This window comes from Osmerus mordax, chromosome 2, assembly GCF_038355195.1.
Source record: "Osmerus mordax isolate fOsmMor3 chromosome 2, fOsmMor3.pri, whole genome shotgun sequence".
NCBI classification, from domain to species: Eukaryota; Metazoa; Chordata; class Actinopteri; order Osmeriformes; family Osmeridae; genus Osmerus; species Osmerus mordax.
The window spans coordinates 23,260,140-23,274,868 of NC_090051.1; the positions used below are offsets into that span (position 1 = coordinate 23,260,140).

At 52.1% G+C, this 14,729-nt stretch overlaps 1 protein-coding gene across 4 annotated transcripts in view; it reads left to right on the forward strand.

Annotated features, from left to right (window-relative positions):
- tns1b (tensin 1b) overlaps nucleotides 1-14,729 on the forward strand; it is a 75,118-nt gene that overhangs the window by 39,750 nt on the left and 20,639 nt on the right. For all 4 annotated transcript variants that reach the window (XM_067251179.1, XM_067251182.1, XM_067251180.1 and 1 more), the window contains one exon: nucleotides 12,586-14,103. In XM_067251179.1, the coding sequence (XP_067107280.1) occupies nucleotides 12,586-14,103 (1,518 nt within the window). The remainder of the gene's footprint in view (nucleotides 1-12,585; nucleotides 14,104-14,729) is intronic.

The window sequence follows — 14,729 nt, forward strand, 5'->3', positions numbered from 1 at the left end:
CTAATCTTAAACTGTTAAGAAAGCATTAGGACTGAACTGTTCGGCACATCACAACCATATCATAGGGCTTGTATCCTGCTGCCCTATCAGTGCCCAAATAGCACTGATACAGATACCGGACAGATCTAGAACCTCTATTTGGACACTTTTTCTCTGTGTTGACTGAACAGTTTGAGATATAACGTGTCGTGACCGGCCTTTAGCAGTCAGAAGCCAACTGGGTGACCATGATGAAGGTGTGAGGATAACCGTCAACCAAAAATCCCTCGTAAACTTGACGTCTGAAACATGTTAATGGCGGAGAGTAAACAATGTCTGCCTGGTTGCGTTGGTGTGGTTGTGTGTGCGGTGGGTGACCAGAGGAACGGCAGGAGGCCCAGAGTGTGGAGGGACAAGGCTCTGCAGCCTTCCCCAGCACAGAGACACATTCCTGGGCCGGCCACAAGCCCTGGACACAACATTCCTCATGTAGAAGGATGGTCACAATCTGACCAAACTGACATAAAACATTCTCTAAATGGAAACAGAAGAGAGAGAGAGCACACCAGGAGCAACATGGACTGTGTGTGTTTGGGATTTAACACAGTGACTGAAGAATTCACTTTCCATAACAAGCTCTTGTAAACATGACTAGGAAGAACAGTCCATCTGAACAACTCCATACAAACATACCTATTGGACGTTTTCTCCGTATAAATGTGTGTATCTGTTGAGTGTCCGAGAGGTGAAGTGTTTTGAGTATGTTTGCCGTTGCTTTTCTTGGAGGGATGGAGGAGCACAGGATTGTCTTTTATCACTGGCCGTAAACTGTCTAGCCCATCCCATCACCTGCTTTAAATAGGGCCTGCAGAAATAGCATGAGGTGTCAACATCTCCAGATCTCTCTTCCAGAAGATTCTCACTTTGTGTGTGTCTCACTGTGTGTGTGTCCTCTCCTGACCTTAGAGTGTGAGTGTGTGTGTGTGTTGACGTAAATAACATTAATTCACTCAAGACACATAATGGTAGATCTGCACGTACACAGACGCATCATCCCCTCTGACGAGGCTCGTCCATGGAGCCCAGACACACAGCCTGCCCTGCCTCTGCCCCTGCCTCTGCCCCTGCCCCTGCCTCTGCCTCTGTCCCTGCATCTGCCCCTGTCTCTGCCCCTGTCTCTGCCTCTGTCCCTGTCTCTGCCCCTGTCTCTGCCTCTGCCCCTGTCTCTGCCCGTGCCTCTGCCCCTGTCTCTGCCCGTGCCTCTGTCCCTGCCTCTGCCCGTGCCTCTGTCTCTGTCTCTGCCCGTGCCTCTGTCCCTGTCTCTGCACCTGCCTCTGTCCCTGTCTCTGCCCGTGCCTCTGTCCCTGCCTCTGCCCCTGTCTCTGCCCCTACCTCTGTCCCTGCCTCTGCACCTGCCTCTGTCCCTGCCTCTGCCCCTGCCTCCGCCCCTGTCTCTGCCCCTGTCTCTGCCCCTGCCTTTGCCCCTGCCTTTGCCCCTGCCTCTGCCCCTGCCCCTGTCTCTGCCCCTGCCTTTGCCCCTGCCTCCGCCCCTGTCTCTGCCCCTGCCTTTGCCCCTGCCTTTGCCCCTGCTTCTGCCAGCAGCGCCTGGTGTCTTCTGCTCATGTCCAGCGTGCTCCTTGCAGGCGCTCGGTGTGGTTGTGGGGCTCTGCCTGCCTGGCTCCATCTTGAACGGAGGCTGCTGCGGCCGGCGAGCGTTTGCGGTAATGGCAGGAGAGTTCTGGCTTTCCAGGAAACTGGAGTGTTTGCATTTCCACTGTAATCAAGTGTGTTCTCTCCCAGCTCCAGACTCTTTAGTCGCTGAGAAGGCAATTATCTCCTCCAGCTGAATGGCTTTCAGAGCAGACGAGAAAGTCTAAGATTTATATCTTTACAATAGTAGTTGGAGGCGTAATTGTGATGAGTGGATTACTGTCGCACTTTGGCTTAAGTGAAGTCGTTTTTGCTACGGGGAGTTTTGTCAGGATTAGGGTTGAAAGAGTTTTCCAGAGGAAAAAAATTGTCATTTATAGACCTTCTAGAATGAACTGTGCAGACTTGGTCAGAGTAAAGAAGTCCTCTATCCGCTCGTCTTCAACCTTCACTTCTATCAGCAAACAAACATCTGTTTCACCACAGCATGTGTGGCCGTCTGCCCAAGGACCTGTCTGTCAGAGGAACCATCCCTGATCCTGTCACCTTGACAACCTCACCAGCCGACCAGACAGTCAGCTGGCTAGCAACCCGGTTAACTCCGTCTCTAGTTCTCAGTCCAGGTCCTGTTGAGGTCCTTTTGAGGTCCTGTTGAGGTTACTGTTGCAGCCAGATTACTTTCTCTGACCCGGACAATTAGTCTCAGATCACCAGCTGCTGAATCTGAGGTGAGTCCCCCTGAACCAGCTGAGGAGCTGCAGGGGTCGGAGGTCAGCGGGGTCACCAGGGGTTGTTTAAAGGGACGTTTGAGCAGTCAGCGTTCCCATTTCTGTCTGGTGCCCGTCCCCAGACATGTTCAGAATAGTTGTTGGGGCGAGGTGTTGGGTGTTACAGGCGTGCAGCTCTGTAGTGGTGCCCAGATACTAGTCTGATCAAGACACCCAGCCGTATAGCAGACAGACAACCTTTTAGTGGTGAAGACACTTCTACAGGCTCTAACTGGATTCTCATACACTTTTTCCTTTACAAACATAACTTATGGAGTCTCAAAAACATCTTGCGCAATTTCAAAAGGCTATTATGCAGGCTGTCTCTCTGCTCCTACACACACAGGAGTTAAAGCCCGACACTCCCATCCACTGTGAAGCTCCTTTGTGCAGTGAGTGACTGGAGGGGGAGTGACCGAGTGTGTGTGCGCGTGTGTGCGCTCGCAGTGGTGTTGTGTGTGTTGTGTGTGTTCCTGGGCTCCGCTCAGACAGACACAGCAGAGTGGCTGGTCAGCAGAGTGTCGGGTGTGAGGTAGAGAGACAGGGAAGAGCTTCTGGAGACAGTGACGAGCCGCTGCCAGCTGAGGTGTTCACCAACAAGTGAGTATGAAACAGCAGACTTGATAGAGGCTGAAGTTTACGAGTCGGAACTTAACTTGGGACCTCACATGACCACGATCTGAATTAATTATTGACATCGGTTTTCTCATTTGACCAAATGTTACACCTGATTTGTGAGTTTTATTTGTGTGGAGTAGCAAGGAAGGAATCTGCTGGTTTGGACTTTTGTGACTTTTAGAGAGAAAGTGAGCTATCCTCACTAACTAAATGTTTGAATGCCGTTGGTCATGTTTGTGTTGAGACATACTGAAGTTTTACAGTCCAAGGTTACAATGTCAGCACTACTGTGGCTGTGTATTAGACAAGCAGCCCTCACATCAGCATGTGTCTGTTGGTCTGTCGGTTGTGTGTAGTTGTGGAGTGTGTGTGTGTGTGTGTTTAGCGTGCACCTGAGAGTTTATGTTTGCACTCCTCTCTCAAAGTTGTGTGTTTCAGCTCATGTTTGTTGCCCATGTTCCCATGCCCATGCCTTGATGTTACTCAACTTTCCAGCATGGAAACTGTTACGTTACGCAAAGAGCAATTTTCTTCTCCTCAAACTGATTACATCCCTTCAGTAGTGTCTTGCAAGCACGCGCCGTCTTCCTCCCAGGACACAGGTGAGGTGTGTGTGTTCCTCCCAGGACACAGGTGAGGTGTGTGTGTTCCTCCCAGGACACAGGTGAGGTGTGTGTGTTCCTCCCAGGACACAGGTGAGGTGTGTGTGTTCCTCCCAGGACACAGGTGAGGTGTGTGTGTTCCTCCCAGGACACAGAGGTGAGGTGTGTGTGTTCCTCCCAGGACGGTCTGTGTTGGAAACAGATCCCAGCTCGGCCTGTGTGGGGCTTTGGGGATTACGTTGCTTTGACTCAACACTCAGACGCTTCATGTTGTGTAAGAGCAGGAGGCTGCAGGATGGTCCTGCTAGGTGTAGAGGCAGGAGAGATAACAGCCTAGTATACATGTCTGACTGCTGTCCCTGTTGCAACCCTGTTAGTGGCCTGGAAAGAGGCTCTGGCTGCTTCTGAGCATCGAGACTGTTACCGAACGTAGTTTGACAGTTTTGAACACTCACAGCTCAGGAAGACGCTCCATAAATCATCAATATTACAACGTGACATGTAAAGATATTTGTCCTAACATGTATTGATGGGAAAACTAACTTGAATTACAGTTTTCATAACTTCTCAATTACTTCTCTATCGATTAGATTTTTTGGGGGAATGTGTGCTCAATGTTTTTGACACACACATGCTGGTGCGTGAATGGCTCACATGAACGGCTAGCGTGTGAACACTAACGTGTGTGTAGGACAGGTCTTCAGCCCTCTCCCCTCACAGCTTGCATCCAGCTGTTGTCCAGACCATCTCTCTCACTGTCCCCCTCTCTCGCGCTCTCTCTCCCCCCTCTCAGCTGTTTGGCTGCCGGGCTAACAGTGTTTGTCTTAGGGCTTAACAAGGGCTGGGAAGCAGGCGTAGGAAGAGGAGAGGAGGGCAGGCTGGAGGCTGCCTGCTCTTTATGAGACCCTGTCCTCCTGTTTCCTACTACGGCCCCTGTCTGTCCCTCTCAGCTAGCCTGCTGTAGACCTGTCTGTCCCCCTCAGCTAGCCTGCTGTAGACCTGTCTGTCCCCCTCAGCTAGCCTGCTGTAGACCTGTCTGTCCCCCTCAGCTAGCCTGCTGTAGACCTGTCTGTCCCCCTCAGCTAGCCTGCTGAAGACCCGCCTGGCCAGGTAGCACGGGTCAGCTAGCCTGCTGAAGACCCTCCTGGCCAGGCAGCACGGGTCAGCTAGCCTGCTGAAGACCCGCCTGGCCAGGCAGCACGGGTCAGCTAGCCTGCTGAAGACCCGCCTGGCCAGGCAGCACGGGTGGACATGGGGACTGATGTTTACAAGGGAGAACCTTTCATGTGACTCTGACACTCACGCACTCACAGAGGGATGTGCACCAACGAGTAGACACACATGCACACACACACACGCCCACACACAGACCCAACGCCAACAAGGACACCCTGGGACCATAACACCTACACATGCTAGTCCAGTAGATGACAAACACCACGTCCAAATGTTATGCAATACACAACTGTGGCATACAGAGAACTATTCTGTAGAGCTATAGATCTACTCAAAATACTTTTTCTACAGCAGACTACAGTTTGTACTAAACCTGAGAGTTTGTTGTTTGTGTTTACAGTGAGGGCTGGGAGGCCTGGGGTCTAGACCAAGACAAAAGGAAGTGCTGATTCACTGTCCAGCAGCATGGCCTTCTGGGCCCTCTCTCAGCTGCGCCCAATCAGGTCCTTTGGAACTGCTTAATGACCGTCCTGTGATGTTGCTGGAGTAATGAGGCTCCGGTCGGGCTCCATTTTTAGACACCAGGAAGGAAATGGGGACATTGTTTGCTTGAGTGATATTGGGATTGTTGTTATTGGGAAGTTGTGTGTTGGTGTGACAGGAGAGTTCTGTATGTGTAGATAATGGATTTCTGGTGGTGGAAAATGTTTAGCAACTCTCTTTTGGTTCTTTTCTGTGGGTGTTGGGTAGACTGTGTGTTTCGTCTCTGCAAACTCAGTCGATCTTCATCTCCAACATTTCTCTCGTCTGCTAGTTCGAGCACTTTGCCGCAGACAGTTTGGAAACACAAAACCTGCTTCAAATGATAAAGAACGGATTTGTATCCAGAGTCTATAAAGACTCTAATTGATTTGAACAGGATTTGAAGGGATGGAGGTCTGTGAGGAGGGTGTGTGTACAGCCTGGTCTTCTGTGGTACCGCGGGAACGAGGATCCAGCCGTGGTCTCTGGGTCGTCTCCAGACCCCAGCCAGCCACAGCCAGACGATCACAGCTGCACCTCACTAGGGCCTCGGCCTGGGCACAGCTTGGAACAGAGCGGTGCTTGATTGCTTTTCCTGAGCCACTCCATCAGGCTGAAACCCTAGATCTGTGTAGATGGACTCTTTGGGCTATGACGTGTGTGTGATGCCACGTGTGTGTGTGTCTCAGGGCCATCCTCCAAGTGCTAAATGGATGTGTACATGCACATATCACCAGGCTGTTGGTGAGATATATAAAAATCTCTGATCTCCAAGATCACTGCTTAACTCTCATGTGGTTTTCTTCTCATGAGTGGACCCCTCCTCCCCAGCCCCCAGCCCCCACATGACGTCTCATGGATTAAGGTTGGGAGCCGAGTCTCCATGGAGACTCTCTTTAAGATACTGGAGATGATGGTGTGACAACAGCTATCTGGCCAGGGTGTTTACATACAAAACGATCCAACCGGAATTATTCAGGCCATGAATCTCAGCATGGCCACCTGGCCTCTATGTTGAGCCTACCTGTGTTGGGCAGTACTTTTCCACTCTGCTGATACACACTCTTCTCTGTGCTGGCTCATAGACATCTAAAAGCCTCTGATGTATATTTAATGTTAAAAGCCTCTATTAGTAGGGCCCTGTACTTAAAGTTCAATAAGTACTTCCATTGAGTGTTATTGGCTGGGAAGGAGCGTGTCGATGAGCTTGCTCAGCAGAGAGCAGAGTAAGAGCTGTCACAAGCACCAGATATACAGCTCTCCTGGACCAGTATCTCTCTCTCTAGAGGAATCCAACCACTCAGCTTTGATAGGATTCCTGGTATTGCCCCCAAATGGAGGGCATCGAGCTATCTATCAAACACTATGTTGCGACCTTGTCGAAAAATCTCCACATTTAGGACAGTTTGTTTTCCTTTCTGACGCTAGAAAACTAGACAGCTCAGTCGAGGAAACAAATCCTTCGTCTAAAATCATCAACAAGGTGAAGGAAGTGAGTTCCTGGTTCAGCGTGTCCCTGTGCCAGAGGAGAAGCGCTGTCCTGCAGCAGCTCCCACGGCTGCAGACGGCCCTCAAGGCCAAGGCAAGGGTTCAGCCCTCCACACTCCTAGTGGAGTACGGTGTTAGCAGTGTCTCAGAAACACACACTCCAAGTGGAGGACGGTGTTAGCGGTGTTGTATTCGGTGTGTGTGTGTGTGTTGTGGTGGAATGCTTGAAGCGTTGAGTGCATGTACTGTAAACACACTCACCCTCTCACTCACTCATCCAGTCATCCTCACCCCAAGCGTCACCCGCCCCCCTCACCCCCTAGCTAAGGGGGGCAGGTCTCTCCCCAGGAGCAGGATACCAGAGACGGGTACTTCCTCTATAAAGTATAAATATATGGCCGTCGGGGTTAAAGAGTGGCGGGGGAGAGGTCAGAGGTCAGAGAGAGAGAGAGAGCGAGAGAGCATCTGGTGGACAGCCTGGCAAAACAGCCTCCAGACCTTCCTGTGGTTAGAAATGGGATCGACTGAGATGGGATATGTTTTATATTCAAATGAGAAAGATGTGGTTTGTTAAATGTTATTTTCTGTCTTGTGCGAGTGGTTTAACAGCAGTGGCTTTAGGAATCATCAACAGAATGTGCACACACACACTCACTCACTCACACACTCATTCTCTCACACACACACACACACACACACACACACACACACACACACACACACACAGAGGAGAATGTGGTGACAAATTGTTTACGACTGACAGGGTAAATACCACAGCACACTCTCACTCTTACCATCCAGTGAGCTGGGGTGAGAGGAGAGTATGAGTGTGTGTGTGTGTGTCTGTGTGTGTGTGTGTGAGTGAGTGTGTGTGTGTGTGTGTCTGTGTGTGTGTGTCTGTGTGTGTGTGTGTGTGAGAGTGTGTGTGTGTGTCTGTGTGTGTGTGTCTGTGTGTGTGTGTGTGTGTCACAACAGGGGTTCACCTCCCGCAGACTGCAACAAACACACTAACAGCTGTAAACTATTCACATAGACATGCATGAATGCACATATACACACACACACACCTATCAACATACAGTACATGAACACAGCCCTGTATTCACACACACAGCATAGGACACTGAGACACCAACTGAACAGTAGTATCTGGAAAGTCAGATGTCGTAAGATACCATAAAAACCTGTGAAGGTGTTGGTTAGCGTTTAGAATTCCATCCTCTTTGAGATCTGGTCTCAGCTGAGACTTTTTTTAACCACACACACACACACATTTAAGTTGAGCTGGGTAATCAAGACAGAAATACAGCTGCTGGGATGATGTAGGGGTCTAGAATAGAGATGTTGCTCATAAACATCATTAATAGCGTCATGATCTCCTTGTACTAGTTCCCCCCTCAGGTCCAGCTGGTAAACACCTGATTCTGGCTTGGCTGCAGACTGGGTTGTTTTACCCTGTCTGGTAAACACAAACCGTGCCTCCAGTCTGACCACTGAAACACTTAAAACTACAATACCCACTCCTGATCCTTGATCTGCTGCTGGACTTTCTACACACACTGTTCACATGTCACTTTCAGTCACTTTGTCTTGATTTGTCTGAATATCTCCTCCTGCGACACAATCTTTCAGCAGGACCAGACGCCTTATGTTCTGCTGCTATCAGCCTGACATTGTGTGTGTGTGTGTGTGTGTGTGTGTGGTGTGGGCTGTGTTCTGACTGCTGGGCTGGGCTGTGTGGTATAAGATTGGGGTGAAAGAGAGTTGTTGTTCTTTGTTGTTGAGAGAGAGAGAGCAGTGTGTAGATGGTAAAAGCCCTGTGTCATGGAGGAGGAAGATCTCTTCAAGTGATGAACTCTGGCACTGCAGAGAGACTGCTGACATCTGCTTGTGTGTGTGTATGTATGTGTGTGTCACTGACTTTAGTCTTGCTGAAGCCTTGTTCAAAATCAGACAACTGTCCTGCCCCTCACTTTCACCAGAATATCTCTCTCTCTTTCTCCCCCTCCCTCCCTCCCTCCCTCCCTCCCTCCCTCCCTCCCTCCCTCCCTCCCTCCCTCCCTCCCTCCCTCCCTCCCTCCCTCCCTCCCTCCCTCCCTCCCTGCCTGCCTGCCTGCCTGCCTGCCTGCCTGCCTGCCTGCCTGCCTGCCTGCCTGCCTCCTTCCCTCTCTCTCTCTCTCTCTCTCTCTATCTCTCTCTCTCTCTCTCTCTCTCTCTCTCTCTCTCTCTCTCTCTCTCTCTCTCTCTCTCTCTCTCTCTCTCTCTCTCTCTCTCTCTCCCTCTCTCTCCCTCTCTGTCTCTCTCTCTCTCTCTCTCTCTCTCTTTCCCTCTCTCCTTGTAAGTTGGGGACTGTAGAAAAGTAACAGATAAATGCATGTTAAGATGACAGAAGACAGAAAGGTTTAACAGTCATACAAGGTTGATTCACGGTCCCTCAGGTTGTGACATTGAGATACATATCTAGCGGCAAGGCTTGCAGTAGGCCCTTCACCCATAGATATCCTTAATTTCCCTCTCTCTCTCTCTCTCTCTCTCTCTCTCTCTCTCTCTCTCTCTCTCTCTCTCTCTCTCTCTCTCTCTCTCTCTCTCTCTCTCTCTGTACCTCTACCTCTCTCACCCTCCCTCCTTCCTCTCCTCCTCCTCTCCCCAGGGAAAGGGGGGGATTTTCCTTCTCCAGAACAGCCTACCTCTATTCCCTCACTCTCTTGATAGGCTGTTAAACTCAGTCCTTGTACCAAGTGGCACTTTCCATTACAGCAATGTTTTCGAGAGTCGACAAAGGAGGGGCTGATTATTGTGTGTGTGTATTGTGTGTGTGTATACTCGGTGTTCTTGTTTATTTTACTGAGAGTGTGTGTGTATGTGTGTGTGTGTGTGAGAACTCGAGAACTAGAAGAGTGATGTCACCGTGTCTAGCACATAGTAGGGAGGGTAGGAGGGGTGGGGGGTACACACACACACACACACACACACACTGTAGAGAGTGTTTTGGGAGCCCCAACAGCAGCTCAGTCAGTAGCAGAGCCAGCCAGCAGACTACAGCAGCAGCTCTCACACTGCTAGACACAGCGCAGGAGGGACCAGGTTCCGGGGCCAAGTGTACTCCCCCGTCCTGCATCATAATGGTACGCTCTGGACGCTCTTCTCTGGGGATGGGCCCTGCCTAACTTGGACAGTACCATCTGCACTTTCTCACAGGTAGGGCATATTCTGAAAAGGAGGGTTTTGAAGGATGGTCCTTGGTGTGTGAGACAGAGCTGGTGTTTCAGGATGAGAGGGCTGTGTGGAGCTGGTGTTTCAGGATGAGAGGGCTGTGTGGAGGTGGTGTTTCAGGATGAGAGGGCTGTGTGGAGGTGGTGTTTCAGGATGAGAGGGCTGTGTGGAGGTGGTGTTTCAGGATGAGAGGGCTGTGTGGAGGTGGTGTTTCAGGATGAGAGGGCTGTGTGGAGGTGGTGTTTCAGGATGAGAGGGCTGTGTGGAGGTGGTGTTTCAGGATGAGAGGGCTGTGTGGAGGTGGTGTTTCAGGATGAGAGGGGTGTGTGGAGGTGTGAGAGGTGGTGTACCGCCTGCTGCTGGTCACATGTCTGTCCTGGCTGGAGGATGGGGATTACAAAGCTGCTGAGAGCTCCTCTTACAGAATGTGTGTGTGTACACCTGTGTGTGTGTGTGTGTGTGTGTGTGTGTGTGTATTAGTACACGTGTGTGTGTATTAGTACACCTGTGTATGTGTGTGCCTGTTTGCATGTTATGTGCATGAGTGTGGTTACTTGACACTGAGAAGTTTATTATTTCATAAACGTGATGGCTTGCTTTAGAGTGTCTAGCCTCACTACTTCAGTCTAGCACTGAGACTAAGTTACAGTAACTATTTCTGTTTCTGTCTCAGCTTAAATATTGAACGGATAGAATTTCAACGTATACATACTTTTTAGAGATGGCAGTTTAATGTGACGGCAGTTTATTGAACATCTAATGTTCTGGGGCGCAGGTGGCTCACTGGGAAGAGTGCGTACCGCGTAGCCTCCGGCCGTGCTGCAGTGACCCGGGGGCCAGCCCAGCCCTTTTACTGCTTCCCTCTGTTCCTCCCCTGCCTTTCCTGTCTCTCGCAAACTGGTACTATCAAAAGTAAAAACAAAGATGAAACTGCTGGATGAAACTAAAACAAATGCTGAATTATTACATTATGTTCTTCCACAAGTAGTTAGAGAAAGGAACCGCTGTTGTTTGGTGGATCCTGAGCAGTCTGGGAGCGGGAGCAGTCGTAGGGGAAAGCCAGATGGAGAGAAAACTCAAATTTTCCAAGAGAGGCTCTTTTAAGAGCTTGACGATCAAGAGATCCCAGCGCTCCGCCCGGCGCCCCGCCCGGCGCTCCGCCCGGCCGACGCTGGCGCCTTGAAACCCCATTAGTGATGCGAGTCCTGAACCAGTGAGAGGACAAGAGGGCGTGGTGTCCCCCACAGTCACAGTGTTCTGGATTCATGACACCAACACAACACCAACACAACACCTCAAAATAACCCAGAGTGCTGATGTGTGCAACGTGTTTACTGTTGTGTTTATGGACAAACGAGGGTGGGATGTGGGCTTGATATGGCTGTTTAAAGGTTGAGGAATGGTTCAATGTTGCTTTCTGTGGTATTGGCTCTAGAGAAGCATACCGATTCAGATAGTTTTGGAGGAAGGACCAGGCCTAACCCTCCACCCCTCACCACCAGACTGCTTCCTGACTCTAGTCCTTCCATGTTTCTCCAGCCAGAACCCAGGCTGTGCAAACCTCTCCCAAACGATAAACGTTGCTTTGTTTTACTTTAAGTTGATCGTTCATTCACTCCCCCCCCCCCCCCCCCCCCCACACACACAGAAGCAGTCACCAGCAGACACACTCCCCTCTCCCCCCCCCCCCCCCCCCCCCACACACACACACACACAGAAGCAGTCACCAGCTAACACACTCCCAGCTGAGAGAGCTGAGAAACAGAAAGCAAAGGAAGGATTCAGATGAAAGGAAAAGGACCAAATGATGTGGTCACGGCAACCATGTGAGACAGGAAGTTGGCTGTGGGGTCGGAGGGGGTCAGGCTAGGGTCGTACCTCACACAACAGCAGAGCAACAAGCCCAGCCTGTCTGAGGACCTCCTGGGCACAGAGCACACATTCAGAGCTCATGGAAAATCTGCAGAAACCCTTTAACAAAACCATGGATGTTGCTCTGAACGTGCACAGAAAGTAGCCAGTGTCTTTCAGGTGATGGTGATCAGATTGAGGAAGTGCATCAGCCAGGCATTTTTGAGTTGGTGGTTTTTTTCCACAGTGCATGCCATAGCTCAGTCTCATTTCCTGTCAAGGAGCCTGGTAAAAATGGTTTGGTTTTAAATGCAGCTGTTTTGGCATTAGCCACACATTGAGAAATTACAAACTCACACCCACCTCTTTTTCTCTCTACTTTCTAGCTGTCCTTCTCTGTGTGTTCCAGCTCCTCTAGCTGCTCTGGCGTTATCAGCCTGCTTCGCCAAGCTGGAAAAACTTTCACCCTAACAAATATCCACAAGCGTCCCGTCGCCGAAACTGAATGATAAATCACTCAAACCCGACTAATAACATGTTTCTCTCTCTCTCTCTCTCTCTCTCTCTCTCTCTCTCTCTCTCTCTCTCTCTCTCTCTCTCTCTCTCTCTCTCTCTCTCTCTCTCTCTCTCTCTCTCTCTCTCTCTCTTCTCTCTCTCTCTCTCTCTCTCTCTCTCTCTCTCTCCATCTCTCTCTCTCTCTCTCCCCTTTCTCTCGCTAGACGTGATCCACACCCAGGGCCCTCTGGACGGAAGCTTATACGCCAAGGTCCGTAAGAAGGAGTCCATCGACGGGGGGGTAATCTCCAACGGCCTCCCTCCCGCGGCCCCAGAGGGCCCCCAGCCCCCGGTCGACCAGGCCCTGTCTGTCAGCAGTGACTCTGGGAACTCCACCGCCTCCATCAAGACCGACCGCACTGATGAGCCCTCTGCAGGCCCGGCCTCACTGAGTCAGCCTCCTCCGTCCTCAGCCCCGGCCCCGGCCCCGGCCTCGCCCCTCAGCCCCCAGGAGAAGCAGCAGCTGGAGCAGCTCCTGAGCGGTCTGGAGGCGCCCGCTCTGCGGCAGGGCTTCCTGTCGCCCCCTGCAGCGGCGGGAGGCGGAGGGGGAGGGGGGATGATGCACCTGGTCCCAGCGCAGGTCCACGTTAACGGGAGCAGCGGGATGGACCGCGAGACGGACATCCTGGATGACGACCTCCCCTCCGGCGTGGAGGGGGGCAGCCTGGGCACCCCCTCATCCCTGGAGGGGCGAGCCACGCCCGCGGACCTGTACGACCACCCTGAGACCCACATCAACGGGAGGGAGGGCATGGCCTACCTGGAGAGCAGCCTCCCTGACCCCGCCTCCAAGGCTGCGGTCTCCCCGCAGCAGAGCCTTCCACCAGGGCCCGCGGGCGGCTTGGGCCCGGCCGCTGGCTACGCGGCCGCTGGGTACGCGCTGGGCCAGAACGGGAGCCTGTTTCGATCGCAGTCCTTCGGCGGGGAGCAGCAGCAGATGCCCAGAGCTCCGGCTCGTACCAGCAGCAGCCGCGACGCCGTGCAGCGAGGGATGAATGTGTGGCAGCACTACGGCGTCCCCGCTGAGCCGCTCACCGACATCACCTTCAGCCCCCCGCCCGGCTCCTCCATGCACAGCTACCACAGTCTGCCCCAGTTCCCCCCTCCCGCCGCCTCCCAGCAGGACATCCAGCAGTCCCTGGAGGCACTCAACCTTCTCATGCAGGACCTGGAGCCTGGCCGCCCGCCAGCGCACACGCCCCCCAGCGCCTCCCCAGGAGAGGGCCTGGTGGTCACCACCCAGCCCTCCCTCTCCCAGGCTCGCCCCTCCTACCATGCCCACAGCCCTGCCCACAGCCCCGCCCACACACACAGCCCCGCCCAGCGATCCTCGCCCGTCCAGCCGTCCATGTCCCCGGCACAGCCCGGCACGCCGGAGCCCGCCCCCGTCCAGGGCCCCCCGGCCCCCTGCCAACCCGGCCTGCAGTTCTCCGGGCCCCCAGCAGAGCCTGTCCACCAGGGGGCCTGGACCAGCCCCAGCCCCAGCCCCGCCCAGCCCTGCCCTGCCTCTGGGGGACAGCTACAGCTGAAGCCCATCAACAGCTACCCTCCCAGCAGCAGCTGCCCCCCAGCAGAGCCGGACGAGCCCTGCAGCAGTCCCAGGGCTGCCTCCCCCCCACTCCGGGAGCCAGGCCAGGAGGAAGGCTTCAGCGTGGAGGGCCTGGTGGCCCAGCGCGTGGCAGGTACGACTCCTTTCCAAACTCTATTTGCTCACATTTAGATACATTTGTACATGTACATTTTCTCACACTGTGAAAAACGTGACTCTATGCAAAACTCTGAAGAGCTCCACAGCATATTGAATCATTTCAGGAATCTGCATGGTTACCTTGACAATCTGAACAAGGGTAACTCGTGGGTAGGCTAAGGACTGTTTCAGCCTGAATACAAACTAAATACAGGCACAGACCACAGAACAAATGAATGGAAAAATAGATGGACACACATCAGAATCAGAATTCGGTTTATTCGCCATGTATGTTATACAAACACGGAATTTACTGTGGCAGGGAGGTGCAAACACTAAACATATACGAATCTTAGATTAAGTAAAGGTACAGAAGTTTAACTATTCCTAAGAACTAAACAATCTAAGAATAAAACAATTTAATATAAAATAAAATATATATAAAAATAAGAATAAGGATAAGAATGAGCACATCTTGCAGAACAACATGGATACCCCTCCCTGTACAGAGCCCACAAGCACCTAGCGACCCCCAGATACCCCTCCCTGTACAGAGAGCACCTAGCGACCCCCAGATACCCCTCCCTGTACAGAGAGCACCTAGCGACCCCCAGATACCCC